The following is a 16,816-nucleotide window of genomic DNA, read 5'->3' as shown; positions in this document are numbered from 1 at the left end:
AAGTTCAGGTAAGAGCACCCAAAATCATCAATCTCTGTAGCTCTTTGAAACCTGTATGTCCGTCCTTAAGTCCCTCAGGCAAATGTTCTTCGACAACATTCATTTGAAGCTCCTAAACACGTTTTACGGTATGAAAGGCGCTACGCAAATGAAAATTGTTTGCTGTGTAGTTTTAACTCGTGCCAGCCCCTGTCAAGAAAGTAAAAGCAAACAACTGAGGATCAAAAACAAAAATTTGTACTACAGTGAAAGACATCAGGCGGCCAAGTGCCCGATTGAGGGGGGGAAAAAGTGTCACCAGAGGTAGGGTTGGTAAACCATGCCCTGAGTACCAGCTAGACCCACTGGAGATCAAAAAGCTGACCAAGTGATGCCACCAATGGTTAAAATCTGCAATCCACCCCCCCCCCCCCCCACCCAAAACATGTAAAGGCATTTGTACAGATCTTGAGGACTCGAAGGTGTGAGAAATGTTGCAACATCAGACAGCTGAGTGAAATTGCAACAAATGTTACCAGGGAGAAAGATACTTCATCCCCCCCCCCCAAGGATTTATCTTTATAGGGGGGTGGGTGGGTAATTATTTATGCTGAGGTGGGGTAGGGTTTTTATTTGCAATTTGCTTTTTGCATTTTTCCTTGCATGGACCACCTTAAACGCCTGCAGTGTGACTCAGCTCCCCACCCTCAGAGGGAGCCAGCACCAGGGTGGGGAAGCGCTTTGCAGACATTGAGTGTGCACTGTCGCCATTGCTCGCTGCCGCTGCAGTTTGTAGTAATTTGCTTTTTTGGGGAGGTGGGGGTGGTGGTAAGAGGTGGTGGAGCCAGGCAGTTGTGTAGGGAGGTTTTTTTTTAAAGGGGAGGGGGGGTGTTTAATTTGTCCTGGAACCCCCTTCCCCCACCCCACAGCAGTTCACCCATAAAGAGCGAATCCCCCACCCACACCGCCTTGTCCTGTACTCCGTGCCCCAGGCTCGGGAACACTGCAGCCGGCCCCGGAGTCCCCACTCTGAAGCCGAGAGTCGCAAAGCAGCGCCTTGTCTGTCCGTCCACCAGCTCCTAATCCAGGTAAGCAGCAATCCCCGAGTGTAACCTTTAACCACCAGACTTTGGCGATTTAAAAAAAAGCCCAACACTTCAAACCCTGTGCGAGAGCTGTAAGGAGGGGAGAGACCTGATCCCTTGTTCTGACCCATTTCTCTTTCTCTCTCTCTCTCTCCCTTTCTTTCTTTTTCATAGACATGCGTGCACCCAATTTAAAGCAGCAACGTCCTCTCTCCCATCTGTATTTAACTTGGTGGACCCCACCAGAAGTTGGTGGACACCAGCTGTTCTGTATTTTAGTTGTGGGGGCCTTTTGTCTCTCGGCACCATTTTGCCAGTGATCTCTTGTTTTTAGGGGACACAGGGATGAGGTATATTTTCTCACTTTGGAAGCACCCCACCTCCCTCACTATGAACTCTTATTGCAGAGGTGGCAGGGTCTTGTCAGAGAGTGTCTTTCGGAATGAGATGTTAAACTCTGCCTGCCTGCTGTAGGTTGTTTTGAAGGAGAGCAGGGGAGTTATCCCCAGTGTCCTGGCTGATCTGAATCCTTCAACCAACTTCACAGGTCAATACTTGGCGATTGTCACATGTTTTGAGAGTGTGGTGCTGGAAAAGCACAGCAGGTCAGGCAGCATCCGAGGAGCAGGAGAATTGACATTTCGAGCATAGGCCTTTCATTGTCACATGTTTACCTAGGAGATTTCTGTGCATAAATTGACTTTGTGTTTCCTACATTATGACAGCGACTCCATTTCAAATATATTGTAAAGCACATTGAGATTTTCTTTGGTGGTGAAAGCTGTAACGAAAGACAAGCCTTTCTTTTAACAAGTACCAGATGACGTGTTTTGGAGTGAGCAGTATCTAATTTCTTCATATTGAGAAATATGAGCTCTTTAATAATGTGCAGAATTGGTCTTGGGAAATGGTGATTGAGTAAAACAGTACCAATGTCACTGGTACCATTGTTGCCTTTTCTTCACTGGATGTGGATGACTTTCACAAAGCCACTTCATCCATTGATTGAGAAAATGGTCTTAGCCTCTGTCTGGACAATTATAGAACTCACCCTCATTCACACGGTGCTGCAGAGTCATCCTGGTAATATTGAATATTGCACGACATTTATATATTGTGATAGGGTCTACATATCAATATGGAGACTACTTCATCAATTGTTAAGTTTCAAAACCTATAGATTCATCATCTGCTTTTGGCTGTGCTGTCCTGGATAGTGTCACACTTCTTGAGTATTGTTGGAGCTGTACCCATCCACGCAAGTGAGGAATATTCCATCACACTCCTGACTTGTGCCTTGTTGATGGTGGACAGACTTTGGTGGGGAGGCAGGAGCAATGTTCCCGCTGATTATTTTTCCCTGCCTGTGCAGGCCTTCCAGAACTGTTGGCAGGATCCCAGAGGATATGTGGCTGTAGAGCTCAGAAGGGATGTTGGTGAGGAGGTGAGTTACTCCCCTCCCCCGTCTGCCCTGGACTCTGAGCTTCCCCTTCCAGCGGCAGCGTTGACAATAGCTGATCTAGTTAAGCTTCAGGTTGGTCGTGGCTCGAGCAAGTTGTCAATGGAGGTTTCAGCAACGGCTGCTGAATGTCAAGAGGAGATGGTTAGATTCCAGTCTTGTTGGGGATGGTCATAGTCTGGCACTTGTAGGATACAGCGGTTGCTTGCTCGATCTATGGCAGTAGTGTCAACAGCCTTGGGGTTAGAAAGGTGGATAATTAATCATTCGAGGGCATTACCCCAATGACAACCATCAGCAGGACCAGGCCTGGATTACTAGTGCTGGGACATTGTGCATTCTGTTTGTCCAACCTCACTGTCAAGTTGAACATGCTACAGATCCCCGCAGAAAGAGAAACTTTTGGGCCTATGGGATCACACTGCAACTTAATTTGTACCACCTGTTTCTCCTAGTTAGAATGGAATGAAGCCTAACCCCGCCTCCCCCAATTTGACCATGCACTCCAAAAGAATTTTATTATCACAGTCATGAAGTTGAATTCATGCAAGAGGCCCTCATTTTTGATTTTAAAAAAATATGAAACCCAGCAGTGTATCTCTCGCTTTTATGTTTAATGAGATTTGCAATTCACCCTTTAGTCAGAAATCTCACACCTTGTCTGTTTTCTTCCCACTTCTGCGCTGTGTCCAAGTCTCGAGTATGAATGTCAGCAGGCAGTTTGGCCAAGGCAGGAATTGCAGCTGAGTCCTGCCTGACCTGATGTGACAGAAGATTAAACCTCTCTCTCAGTGGTTCAAATGGTCGCTGGATTAAATGGGGAGAGATCACTGCCTAAGGCCCTCCTGCCATAATACAGAGAGGGGCTGGGAAATTCTGTGGCCTGAATTCACCAGAAAATATTTGACATGAAATATAGATGTCCATTATAAAGATAACCTTTTTTGAGTCACTTCATGTACTGAATCAAAAGAAATTGATCTACATTTTGGAATGTCAAGTTTGAACTGTTTCATAATATATTTCTACAAATTTGAATGAAGTATTGTTTTGAAATGCTGAGTTATAAAGGTGATTCACTTCTAACTTTATTAGTTAACTCATGCCCTGTCTGAGAATCGGTGTTTTTCAAATAGTTTGCATGTTAAGTGCAAAATGACTTGTAAATACATGGTTAATGTGGAGTTAGCCAGTTAGTTAGTCTGTGTGATTTTCTTCTGGATTATTGTTGACCATCTGAGGAGTTCAGGGACACGTTTTCTAGAGATTTCTTTCTGCTGTCTTTTGCCTCCACGCTAGATTTTATGCCTGAGGAAAGATGGCAGTAGGGGTTAGATGGTGGAGGTTGAGAGAAAAACTATTTAGTCATAATGTGGAGGAGGGCAGGTTCTGTTTGGAACTGCCCATCCATCTCGAAAATTAACATGTGTCTAACAATCTAAAGACCAATGTTTACTCATGTTAATGAGCTAGTGAAGTCACTGTGTTGTGTGGGAACAGAGCCAAGGCCTATAGATTAGGTAGAGTTGGAATTTTGAGCTCTGAAGCAGTGAGGCCTGCAGGAAAAGGCTTCAGTGTAATTCCTTCGACTCTTTCTGATCCTTGACTTTTCTTGCTGTGCTTAATGCATATGTGGAGCAACTCATTAAACAAAATTAATTGCCAGCCACATCGTGAAATTCCAGTGAAATGTCTGCCACTACCCCACCAAGTCCAAGAGAAGGAAAAGTAAGTGAGAAGTAAAACTCAGTGTTGGGCGCTTGTGAAGGGAGACTCAGTGAAGCGCATTTGATTTTCTTTAAAAGAGTTCCTTCAGAAAACAATGGGCCCGAACAAATGGGAGCTCTTATCATCTCACAGCAGAGTGCTGTAAGGAGAGTTTTTAAAATCCAAAAGAATTTTGGATGCTGGAAATCAGAAACAAAAACAGAAATTGCTGGAAAAACTCAGCAGGTCTGGCAGCACCTGTGAAAAGAAATCAGACAATGTTTCGGGTCGAGTGACCCTTCCTCAGAACCCAGAAGAGTTTATACCTCATTCTAAGTGACTCGCCGTCAGTTGTGATTTCATGAGGTTGTGCTGTGCTGTGTAATGTGGCTTGTGCTGGTTGTCAGGTTTCACAGAGCCTGTTGCTGTATGACTGCTTCACTGCTTTGTGACAGCTAGGCCCGTGTGAGATTAGGGGCAACGTCACTCAATCCCAGCAGCCCAGCAGCACCTGAGTCTAGTGTGGCAACCGTGATTCAGACAAAAGGGAGCTTTTAATTATCCATCTTCCCAATATGGATTTGAACAGGAGGGGAGGTGAGCCCTGAGTTAGGCAACGGAGAGAAGTTCAATGTGGGGGAAGGAAGAAAGGCAGTTGCCCCATGCTTTAACTTGCACTGAATTCCATTCCACCAGCAAACACCCCACCCCCCCCACAGTGCTTGTACATTTACATTGGCTCCCAGTCAAGCAACGTCTTGATTTTATAAATTCTCATATTTGTTTTAAGATCCCTCCACAGCTCAGCCCTCAGAATTTCTGAATTCGGTTCCTGTACCACAATCCTCCGAGATATCTGCACTCCTCAGCCTGGCCTCTTGTGCCCCTCACTGCTTTCAATTGTGGCACTATTGGCGGCTGTGGTTCATGTAACTAGGCCCCAAGTGTTGGAATTCCCCCACCAAACGTCCCTCTAACTCACTCTTCTCCTTCAAAAGACTTTTTAAAAACCTATCTCTTTGATTCAAGCTCTTGGCCTTTTGCCCAAACATCTCCTGACGTGGCTTAGGGTCATGTTTTGTTTTAAAACAGTCGATGACAGGACATTTCATTACATTTAAGACATGATATGACTCTGTGTTGTTGAGTCGTATTATTCTGTAATCTTGTGGTACTTTAAAAGTCTCCTAGCCTGAGAGGATGAGGGAAATGAAGGGGATGTATGTCCTTACATTCTCCTCGGGGGTTAGAGATCATAGGCCCATAAATTGTTCTCCCCGTGTCTGCGTGGGTTTCCTCTGAGTGCTCCGGTTTCCTCCCACAGTCCAAAGATGTGCGGGTCAGATGAATTGACCATGCTAAATTGCCCGTAGTGTTAGGTAAGGGGTAAATGTAGGGGTAGGGGTATGGGTGGGTTGTGCTGCGGCGGGTCGGTGTGGACTTGTTGGGCTGAAGGGCCTGTTTCTACACTGTAAATAATCTGATCTAATCTAAATTGATTGGTGATGCCTCCTACTTTAAGCTACCATGGAGCTTGAGTACGAGGGTCTTCGTTCCCCCATCTTCCTTCCCTCAGACTGAACTTCTCTCCACTGCCTTACTTAGGGCTCACCTCCGAATCTGTAATAGAAACAGGGAGCTGAACAAATGTTCCCTCATTCTTGAAGTTCTTGCTGCAAGGACACTTGAACAGTCAATTCTTGTGTGCTCTGTGAGGAATTTAGGTGACTGGCCATTTGCATTGAAGTGCTCCTCTCACAGCAGTGGATAGCTGTAGATTACTGTTAGCAGTGTCAGTGAAATGAATACTTAACATTTCCTTATTCCTTGCTCTCTGATTCTACAGAGAATGTGGCTCTGGCTTTGTCTGTGTTTGCGGTCCATAATGGATGGTACTGTTTGGATCACTGCTCTGAAGATGGTCACTGCACAGAGACCCTCGAGGGTGCCTGGCACCAAGGCTGTGCTGTCCACAGAGGGGCTTGTTGTATTTCAGAATAAGAAAACGTACTGTTGCACATAGTGCAGCCAGTTTATTTCCCATTCTCCCCACCGCACCGCAGCTTCTCCGTGAGCCCCTTCCCCTCACAAGCTTATTTCGGCTTTGGCCAACAAATCAGTCTCATCTCACCCCAGGGTTCCTTCTTGGACATGCACCACACCTTGCGGTTGTGTAGTACCTTGAAGTTTGCGAGTCACCTTCACGAGTGATTATCAAACAAAATTGGAACTCAGCCTACTTGGGAAGAGAGACTAGATTATTTCCCTTAGAGCAGAGAAAGACTGGGTTGGTGTGGGTGGATCTGACTGAGGTGTACGGAATTCTGAGCATAGACTAGTTCAGGAGAGGTTTGTAGAAGGGGTCAGTACCCAGGTGAAAGAGTTTTAAGGAAAGAATGTTTTGGAGTGGATTTGAGGAAAAGAATCATCCAGAGGGTGGAAATATCTGGAATCCATGTTGCCAGAACATTGGCCTGGGGTCCTGGATTACAGGTCCACTGTCGTTACTGTGCCATATTGATTGGAATATTTTTTCCACTGTGTCCAAATTGCATCCAATGCGCAAAATGTTGCCACTGCCAACACTTGCATTTGAAGGACTAAGAATCTTAAAAAAAAAAGGGCTTCGCATTTCTGTAGCGCCTGGGATGACCAGCAGACCTCTCCAGGCGCTTCTAGCAACATCCGGGTAGAGAAAAGCAGAGTTAACCTTTCAAGTCAGGTATGACTGTCCTTCAGAATGAAACGTTAACTCAGAATGAAGAAGGGTCATATTGGACTCAAAACTCTAACTCTATTTCTCCCTTCACAAAAGCTGCCAGACCGGCTGAGTTTCTCCAATATCTTCAGTGTTTATTTCACATTATCAGCATCCGCAGTATTTTATTTTATTCTCTCTTGTTGCATTTTACAGCAAATGACTTATGGTTGAAATGCCGAAGCTGTTGTCAAGTATGAAGTATGGGAGCCCGTTTGTACACAGCAGGCTCCCATGAACAGTGCTATGATAATAACCGGATTGTTTATTTGAATGTAGGATTAGCGTTAGACAGGCTGAGGGGGATAACTCGTCTTCCTCAAAGTAAGGGCCGGAGGAAGTTTTTGTATCTACTTGAGATGGTTGTAGGAATGAGAAACATTTGTTATGGGGATGGATTGGATTGGAGACTGTTCCTCCTGAAGGCTGAGTGGGGGTTTGATCGAGGTTTTCAAAATCATGAGCGAGCTGGGTAAAGTAGGTAGGAAGAAGCTGTTTGTGCTTGTGAAAGGAATAAAAACTTGACGGCTTAGATTTATAGTGATTAAGTGTGAGCAAAAACCTTTTCACATGTCGAGTAGTTAGAGTCTGGGATGCATTACCTGGAAATGTGGTGAGCACTGGACGGCTATTTGAATAGAATTGATGTGGAAGGATATGGGGAAAAGACAGGAGATTGGCACCAAAGGATAGAATAAATGCAGCTACGATGGGCCAAATAGCCTCCTTCTGTACCGTAACATATCGGATCTGGAAGTTCTGGCCTCAGTGTAATTCTCTGGCAGTGCAGCTCTCCTTCAGTACTGCAATAGAGCGTTAGCTTTGGACTCGGGTCCTGCAGTGCCCTGGTCTGACCTTGCAGCGGGTCCTGTTCCCCTGTCACCCTGATGGTCACTGACTTGCATTAGCTCCCATTCAAGCAGCATCTGAACTTTCACATTTTCGCCTTTGTTTTCAACTCCATCCACGTCCTCTTCCGCCTTGCAATCTCCTCCAGCCCCACAACTCTCCAACAAATGTTCATTCCTCTGATTCTGGCTCCTCGTGCGTTGCTCTACCAACAACTGCAGTTGGTAAGCTTTGGAATGTCTTCCCTACACCTCTCGTCCCTCTCTTTCCTGCTTTAAGACACTCCCTGAAACCCACCTCTTTGTCCATTATCTCCTTATCTGGCTTGGTTTTATGCTTTACGTTAGGTGTTTCTGTGAAGTGGTTTGGGACATTTTAATGGGGTTGATTAAAGGTGCTCTCCAAATATGTTAGTTTTCTTGATGGGGACTTGAATCCCCTGACCCAGAGGCGAGAGTTCTGCCAACTGCTAAAACGAATGTGTTGATTGCTGGCATATTTATATGTTGTACCTCAGCGGATTGGCTGAAGATTTGTGGCTCTGAGCAGCAGTTCCGGCCTCACTCAGATTACCAATAGGAAGTGTTAGAGACATTTCCAATAACACAGGCGTGTTTTTAAAAAAGCAACCGTTCAAAACACTTCAAAAGTTACTCATTGGCTGTGAAGTGCTTTGGGGAATATCTAAGAGTGTGCAAGATGCAATATCACAGCAAATCTGGCTTTTTAATTTCTCTTTCTGTGGCTCTCTACTTCTTACAAGATCACACTCTAGGCTGTAATTAGAACTTAATGTTTCCTTATCTAATTTATTTTTGTTTTGTCTGTAACACATAGTTCTTCCATAAGGTGATGGTTGCGTTCTTGCGCAAGCCAGCGTTATAGAAATGTGCTTTAGAAACTGCGCTTAAAGTGTTGGTGATGTAATCGCGTTACAGACAACACACGTTTTAGAAGTTTGTGCTTTAAAGACAGTATCCCCAATTCGTCAAACCCGTTACAGTGAATTCGTGTCAATGAAACGCGAGTTACAACAGCACGACCTTTTTTAAAAAATGCCGTAAGATCCTCTACATTCACCGCCCACCCCCCATCTTCTTCCAATGGAAGAATCAGTGGGACTTGGGTTCAACATCTCCTTTGAAAGATAATGCCTCAAATGGGTGTGTTGTTGTTTGGTATGGTGGGCAAATTTATTTCCAATGTTTCTGAAATGGGTCTTGAACCCCTGAACTTCTGACTCAGAAGTGAGAGAAAGCCACCCCTGACCGGAGGGCAGCACTTTGTGTGCTGAAAGTCAATGGATCTTCTCTCCCTTTGCATTTCTCCAATTAAAGATCATAGAATGGAATCCTAACGGTGTGGAAACAGGCCCCACATGCCCATACCAACCCTCCGAAGAGTATCCCATCCAAACCCATTCCCCTACCCTCTTGTTTTACATTTACTCCTGACTAATGCACCTAACCTACACACCCCTGACCACTATGGGCAATTTAGTATGGCCAATCTTTGGATTGTGGGAGGAAACTGGAGAAAACCCACAGAGACATGGAGAGAATGTGCAAACTCCACAGAGACAGTTGCCCAAGGCTGGAATCCAACCCGGGTCCCTGGTGCTATGAGGCAGCAGTGCTAACCACTGAGTCACCATGGAATTCTGGTCAGTTAATCATCTCCAACCGAAGTCACTCCAGTATTGGCAGCTCTACCTCAAGCTGGCCCGGCCCCAGGCTCCAGAGTTCCCTTCCCGCTCTCCTTTGTCCCCGTTCATTTTTCCTTCCTCCTTCAATACCTTTTGCAAGAGGAACCTCACCCCAGAGGACTCTGAGCGGCTGGGAGAGTGGGTGAAGAAGTGGCAGCAGTGCAATACAATGTGGGAAAGTGTGAAGTGATGCATTTTGGAAGAATCAAGGCATAGACTAATTCGAAGTGAGGAAAGGCTTCAAAAACCTAAAGCTCAAGAGAATACTAGTTCAGGATTAACTTGAGGTTAATGTGCAGGTTCACTTGGCAGTTAGGAAGTTAAGCATTCATTTCAAGAGGGTTCAAACATGAGAGCAGAGGTGTAGGCTGGGATTGTATAAGAATCTGGTTAGACTGCATTTAGAATGTTGTGAGCAATTTTGAGCCCCGTATCTGAGGCAGGATGTGCTGGCGTTGGAGAGGGTCCAAAGGAGGGTAATAAGAATGATCCTGGGAATGAATGGCTTGTCATAAAGATTGAGGACTCTGTGTCTGCACTCGATGCAATTTAGAAGGATGGGGGGGGGGGGGGATCTGATTGAAACTAACAGAATACTGAGAGGCCTGGATATAATGCCTGTGGCTAAGATGTTTCCACTGGTAGGAGAGACTATGACCCAAGGGCCCAGCCTCAGAGTGAAGGAACGATCCTTTAGAACTGAGAGGAGGAAGAATTTCTTCAGCAAGTGGGTGGTTAATCTGTAGAACACATTGCCACAGAAGGCTGTGGAGGCTAAGCCATTGAGTGTCTTTAAGACAGAGATAGAGAGGTTCTCTATTAATAAAGGATGTCCAAGTTAAGGGGAGAAGGCAGGAGTTGGGGTTGAGGAAAATATCAGCCATGATTGGATAATAGTACAGACCTGAGGGTCTGAATGACCTAATTCTGCTCCTGTACCTTATGGCCTGTGGTCTTATGGAATCTGCTGCCAGTAGGTGGGTTCAAGGTCACAGTCCAAGGATATGTATCTTCATCTCCTATTATCAAGAATCAGAGAAATGACTTCAGCCAGAGAGGGGGGAGCCTGTGGAATTCTCTACCACAGGAAGCACCTGAGGCCAAAACATTGAATGTTTTCAAGAAGAAGTGAGATCTAATTCTTAGAGCTAAAGAGATCGATGGGTAAAGGGAGAAAGTGGGAACAGGGAGTAGGATGACCAGCCATGATGGTATTGAATAGTGGAGCAGGCTTGATGGACTGAATGGCCTCCTCCTGTTCCTGCGTAGACCTTGAGCCCTGTGCCCTAGAAATCGAGCTTTTTCTTTCTCCGCCGAAAGGCCTGACCGTTGAATCTGTTTTGTTTTGTTTTGTTTCTCAGGGTCTTTGAGGTCAAGAAAGCGGGCTATGACGACCTCTCAGCCCTCCACCCTGGGCGAGCTGCAGCTCTACAGGGTCCTCCAGCGAGCGAACCTTCTCATCTACTACGACGCCTTCATCCAGCAGGGCGGAGACGACGTCCAGCAACTGTGCGACGCCGCGGAGGAGGAGTTTCTGGAGATCATGGCTCTGGTGGGCATGTCAAGTAAGCCCCTTCATGTCCGCCGCCTACAGAAGGCCCTGCAGGAGTGGATCACCAACCCCACCGCCTTCAATCAGCCCCTCACCAAGCTCCCGGCCAGCAGCATTCCCATTGCCAAGATCTCAGAACTCAACACCAGCAGCCCCAACTCAGCCGGCACTGCCCAGGGCCTGGTCTCCGGGCAGGAGGTGGCCAACAATCATGCCGTGTCACGGGAGACGTCGTCTCAGACCTCATCTCAGGCGGAGGCGGTGGCAGCTGGGGGCGTGCACCCGCTGCCCAGCATTTCCCACGTGATGACGATGCCTAAAGAGGAGCCCCACTCCCCGCCTAAGGATGGTGGCCCCTCGCTGCCCCTGACCCCAGACGTGGTGCAGATCATCGCGGCGTGCGCGGAGCGGCTCATCCACACCGTGCCCAGGATGGAGCCCAAGGAGCTGGAGTGCGTCTTCATCAGCAACAAAAAGATGGCCAAGTCGCTGGGCCACATCTTCGAGATGAGCGAGCAGGATCCCCAGAGGGAGGAAGAGATCCGCAAATTCAGCGCCATATATGGGCGGTTCGACTCCAAACGCAAGGATGGGAAGAATCTGACGTTGCACGAGGTATGGGCGTTGAGTTGTGATTAGAAAATAGAATTGTTTACAGTATGGTAGGATAGGAGGTGATCTCATTGAATGTCGGGGAGCATGCTCGTGGGGCTGAATGACCTACTCCTTAGAACATAGAACAGCGCAGTACAGGCCTTTGACCCTTGAAGTCGCACTGACCTGTGAAACCAATCTGAAGCCCACCTAACGCACACTATTCCATTCTCATCCTTCACCCTGTTCAGACTGGGGACACTCTCCTCTGCCCTGCAGCCAATACAGTGTGGCAGCTGTATAATTCTTATCAAGAGCAAAGGTGTATTTCTAGCTTTGTTTGTTCATGGTAGGGTGAGTGTTACTAACTCGGCCAGCACATATCGCCCAGCGGGCAGTTAGGAATCATCCACGTCGCTGTGGTTGCAGTGTCACATGTAGGCCAGACCAGGTAACGGTGGCAGTTTCCTTCCCAAAGGGATGGTTGTGAATTAGATGAGGTTTTCTGGCAATTGACAACGGTTCCCACTCTTAATTCAAGTTCCACCATCTGCGGTCTTAACAGAATGGAAACAGACCCTTTGGTCCAACCAGTCCATACTGACCACAATCCCAAACTAACCTAGTCCCGCCTACCTGCTCCTGGCCCATATCCCTCCAAACATTTCTCATTCATTACTTATCCAAATGTCTTTTAAACATTGTAACTGTACCCACGTCCACCACTTCTTCTGGAAGTACATTCCATGCACTGTCTGCGTAAAAAATGTAGCCCCTCATATCCTTGTTTAAATCTTCCTCCTCTCACCTTAAACATATGTCCCCTCGTCTTGAAATCCCTCACCCGAGGTGAAAGACACCTACCATTCAACCTATCCATATCCCTCATGATTTTATAAACCTCCTGCACTCCCAGAAAACATTCGCAGACTGTCTTGGTAGGATTTGAACCTGGGCCCCCATCATATTGACTGGCTCTCCAGATTAATACTTTTGTGAGAATACCATTGCCCTCCAATTATCCGAATCCCATTTTGAAATCCCTGATTGTATTAGCTTCTGCCATTGACAGGATTGGAATGTACAACCTGAGGCAATGTGCTGTGGTATGCTGTCTCTAGGCAAGGCTGTGGAAGCCTAACCAATAAATATATTTAAGTAAGAAATCGACAGATACTTGAAAGTGAAAGGTGTTAAAAGGTGAGAGTGGGAATGGCGTTGAGATAAAGAGTCAGCCATGATTATGTTGAATGGAATGGGTTCAGTGGGCCAAATGGCCTACCCCTGCTCCTATTTTCCATTTACTTCTGGGATTGTGTTAAAATCAGTGCCTTCTGTTTCTCCGTCATTGGAAACAGTTTCTCCCTCTCTGCTCTGCTCAGACTCCTCGTGATTTTGTTTATCAAGTTTCTCCTCAGCCTTCTCCTCACCATGGAGACCGGTCCTAGCTTCTCCCGTGGCTGACTGACTTAGGCCTTTCTCCTTCAGATATTTCCTAACCGACCTGTTCAGAGATGTTACCACCCACTCCTCCAGAACGGGTGGAGACTTAAAGCTGGGCCTTCTGGCTGAGAGATTGGGGCACTACCACTGCTCACAAGAGCACAAAAAAGATTGTGGCCTTTCTCCTTTAAATTGCATGCTCTTTTCGATTTGCGGCCTGTGCAATGGCTTCCAGCAAAAGCCTGTTTGTTCCTAAAAGAAACAAGCCGCGATGAGTTTGGATCTGACATTCCAGTAAACTCAGTGAAGATATTTTCTAATTTACTTATTCAGAAATGTTATTCCACTTCCCCGGAGCAGGTGGGACTTGAATCCAGGTCTCCTGGCTCAGAGATAGCGACACTACCACTGCACCATGAGAGGTTAAACTCAGCCATGTGACAACTCGGGATGGCATACCCGTGTGTCGCAATCATCAAGTTGAGGGTTAAAGCTGCATTGGTTTACAGGAAGCATTGAGGCAGCAGCATTTCTTAGTTTACTTCAAAGGACGGTTTTTAAGTGGTGGCTTTCTTCCCCTCACTTCACCTCACTGGGGATCCCAAACACACTTTACAGAAAGATGCAGCCTTGAGTGTGAGACTGGTACCTGACTCTTGCTGCTTCTAAGCTGACGTGAGGAAGGAGATGTAAAGACAGTGCCCAGCTTTCACACTCCAGAACGTCAGTATACATTCAGCCATTTTGAAATCCAGTCTTCAAATGGGAGGGCTGAAAATGTGTTGCTGGTTAAAGCACAGCAGGTTAGGCAGCATCCAAGGAACAGGAAATTCGACGTTTCGGGCATAAGCCCTTCATCAGGAATAAGCCATTCCTGATGAAGGGCTTATACCCGAAACGTCGAATTTCCTGTTCCTTGGATGCTGCCTAACCTGCTGTGCTTTAACCAGCAACACATTTTCAGCTGTGATCTCCAGCATCTGCAGACCTCATTTTTTACCTTCAAATGGGAGGGACAGTGAATAAAATCAGACTGATTGATTGAAATCCGTCAACAAATCACGCAGAGTCTCAACGTAGCCCGCAGCCAATGTATTGAGTAATGGGCCTATCTTTGGTCAATATTCACTGCCCAAGTTTGTAACAACCTCGTCCATTTGCTTTTTAAAACTTTTACTCCACCCCTCCCTGCAGCAAGTAATGCTGTCCCTCTTCCAGGTTTAGGTCCTTTGCCTGTGGGGCTGTTTCTTGTGTGTGGGATTAAGCGGTGGATATTTGCTGACTATTCACCCAGGGAAGCCAGCGCAGACAGAGCTGAGCTTCCTGTCAGCTGAGGTCATCAGGGATTGCTGGAGATAGGGGAGTGCAAATATGAAAGATACAGAAAGTAGCCCTTCCGTATCCTAGAAGTACATGGGAAGTGAGTTGAATCGCATTAAGACAACACAAATTATCTCATGTACCCTATACATGCTTCATGTATATGCTGAGATAGCAGGGATAATCATAGAATCTCTAGTGTGGAAGCAGGCCATTCAGCCCATCAAATCCACACTTGCCGAGATTCCTAATCTATCCCTGTAACCATACATTTCCCATGAATCCACCTAGTATGCACATCCCAGCGCACTGTGGGCAATTTACCATGATTCCTGATGAAGGGCTTTTGCCCAAAACATCGATTCTCCTGCTCCTCAGATGCTACCTGACCTGCTGTGCTTTTCCAGCACCACACTCTCGACTCTGATCTCCAGTTCTCACTTTCACCTAGTTTGCCTCGGCCAGTCCACCTAACCTGAGCATTGTTGGACTGTGGGAGGAAACACGATCACCTGGAGGAAAACCACGCAGACGGGGGAGAATGTGCAAACTTCACACAGACGATGCCCGAGGATGGATTCAAACCCAGGTCCCCAGCGCTGTGAGGCAGCAGTGCTAACAACTGGGCCACCGTGCTGCCCCATGGGGCTCCTCCCACTAGCAATGTCAGTTTTCTTTGTGCCTCGATAAGTCTTAACGATTGTAGCCATGATTTTATTGAAAGGTGAAACAGACTAGACAATAGCCCTACTCCTGCTCCATTTTCATTTACATCAGCCGCTGCAATCTCTCTGAGTCTCATTTCACTTGATAGCTGAAAATGTGTTGCTGGAAAAGCGCAGCAGGTCAGGCAGCATCCAAAGAGCAGGAGAATCGACGTTTCGGGCATGAGCTCTTCTTCAAGAATGTTTTCCTGAAGAAGGGCTCATGCCCGAAATGTCGATTCTCCTGCTCTTTGGATGCTGCCTGATCTGCTGCGCTTTTCCAGCAACACATTTTCAGCTCTGATCTCCAGCATCTGCAGTCCTCACTTTCTCCTCATTTCACTTGATAGCCCATCTTGCAATTTTTAAAAAAAAACTCATTTTTTTGAGAAAAGATTGACCTAACCAAACTTTGGAGTGCCAAAGAAATACTCCTTTTTTCTGGTTACTTTACAAAAGGCCTTAAAAATCACCAACACCAGGTTATAGTTCAACAGCTTTATTTGAAAGCACTAGCTTTCAGAGCACTGCTCCTTCATCAGGTAGCTAGTGGGGCAGGATCATAAGACACAGAATTTGTAACAAAAGATCACAGTGTTATGCAATTAAAACGATATATTGAACAAATCTGAATGGCTGTTAAGTCTTTTATCCTTTTAGAATGGGTTGCAGGTTTTGGTTCAGAAATATGTAAATCCCAGAACTTCTTTTATGTCACATTCTCATGATAACTTAAGGTTTTATAAAAGAAGGTGGCTTCTCAGCTCAGAGAATGTATTCAAGGTGTGAGGTTAGATTCTGTCTGTATCCCAAATGCAGACAAACTCTAACCACCCACTTCCCCATATCTCTTCATTCTCTCTCTGCCGGGACAGAGAAGGGTGATAACAGTCAGACATTGCACATGAATTTGAAGGAAACGTACTTTTCCAGTTTATGAAAAGGGGAATGAGAAGAGTCCCAATGTTGGTATCACCCTGAGCTAATTGGGCATCTCTGCTCCAACATGTAAGTGTCCACATAAGATAAAGGATATGATTCTGAAGGGGGTGCAGGAACAGAGAGATCTGTGTGTATATGTAGTAGGTAATCGTTAAGGATATTATTAAATTGGAGGGGGTACAGAAGAGATTTATCAAGATATTGCCGGGTTTGGAGGGTTTGAATTATAACGAGGGGCTGGATAGACTGGGACTTTTTTGACTAGTAGGTAGAAAGTTGAGGGGTGACCATATAGCGGTTTATAAAATCACAAAGGGTCTAGATAAAGTGAGTTGCTAAAGTCTTTTCCCTAGGGTGGGGGATTTCAACACTAGAGGACACATTTTTGAGGTGACAGGAGAAAGATTTTAAAAAGACATAAGAGGGGCAATTTTATTTTTACACCCGGAGTGGTTTGTGTGTGGAATGAACGTCCTGAGGAAGTGGTGGATAGTTACGTTTAAAGGACATATGGAAAAGTACAAGAATATATGTGTTTGGAAGGAAATGGGCCAAGCGCAGGCAGGTGGGACTAGGTTAGTTTGGGACTCTGGTCAACATTGACTGGTTTCTGTGTTGTATCCATGACAGTCAGAAAAAGCTGTTAATAAAGGCATTCTAGGCTTCATTAATAGAATATAAGAGCAGGGGGGTTATCTGAAACTAATGCAGAACACTAG

The 16,816-nt window shown here is 46.0% G+C and overlaps 1 protein-coding gene across 3 annotated transcripts in view; it reads left to right on the top strand.

Annotated features, from left to right (window-relative positions):
- The first annotated feature begins 481 nt into the window (after nucleotides 1-481).
- Nucleotides 482-16,816, top strand: part of LOC132830826 (NGFI-A-binding protein 1-like) — a 62,124-nt gene continuing 45,789 nt past the window's right edge. The window contains exons 1-2 of one of the 3 annotated variants that reach the window (XM_060848698.1): nucleotides 482-1,067; nucleotides 10,904-11,709. In XM_060848698.1, the coding sequence (XP_060704681.1) occupies nucleotides 10,930-11,709 (780 nt within the window). In that variant the 5' untranslated portion in view covers nucleotides 482-1,067; nucleotides 10,904-10,929. Of the gene's footprint in view, nucleotides 1,068-4,147; nucleotides 4,252-10,903; nucleotides 11,710-16,816 lie in introns of those variants that run through there. The other 2 variants (XM_060848701.1, XM_060848699.1) reach the window with 2 other exon arrangements.

Source organism: Hemiscyllium ocellatum, chromosome 32 (assembly GCF_020745735.1).
Source record: "Hemiscyllium ocellatum isolate sHemOce1 chromosome 32, sHemOce1.pat.X.cur, whole genome shotgun sequence".
Classification (NCBI taxonomy): domain Eukaryota; kingdom Metazoa; phylum Chordata; class Chondrichthyes; order Orectolobiformes; family Hemiscylliidae; genus Hemiscyllium; species Hemiscyllium ocellatum.
The sequence above is the reverse complement of the archived record's forward strand: the minus strand, read 5'-3'. Positions and strand labels throughout refer to the sequence as shown.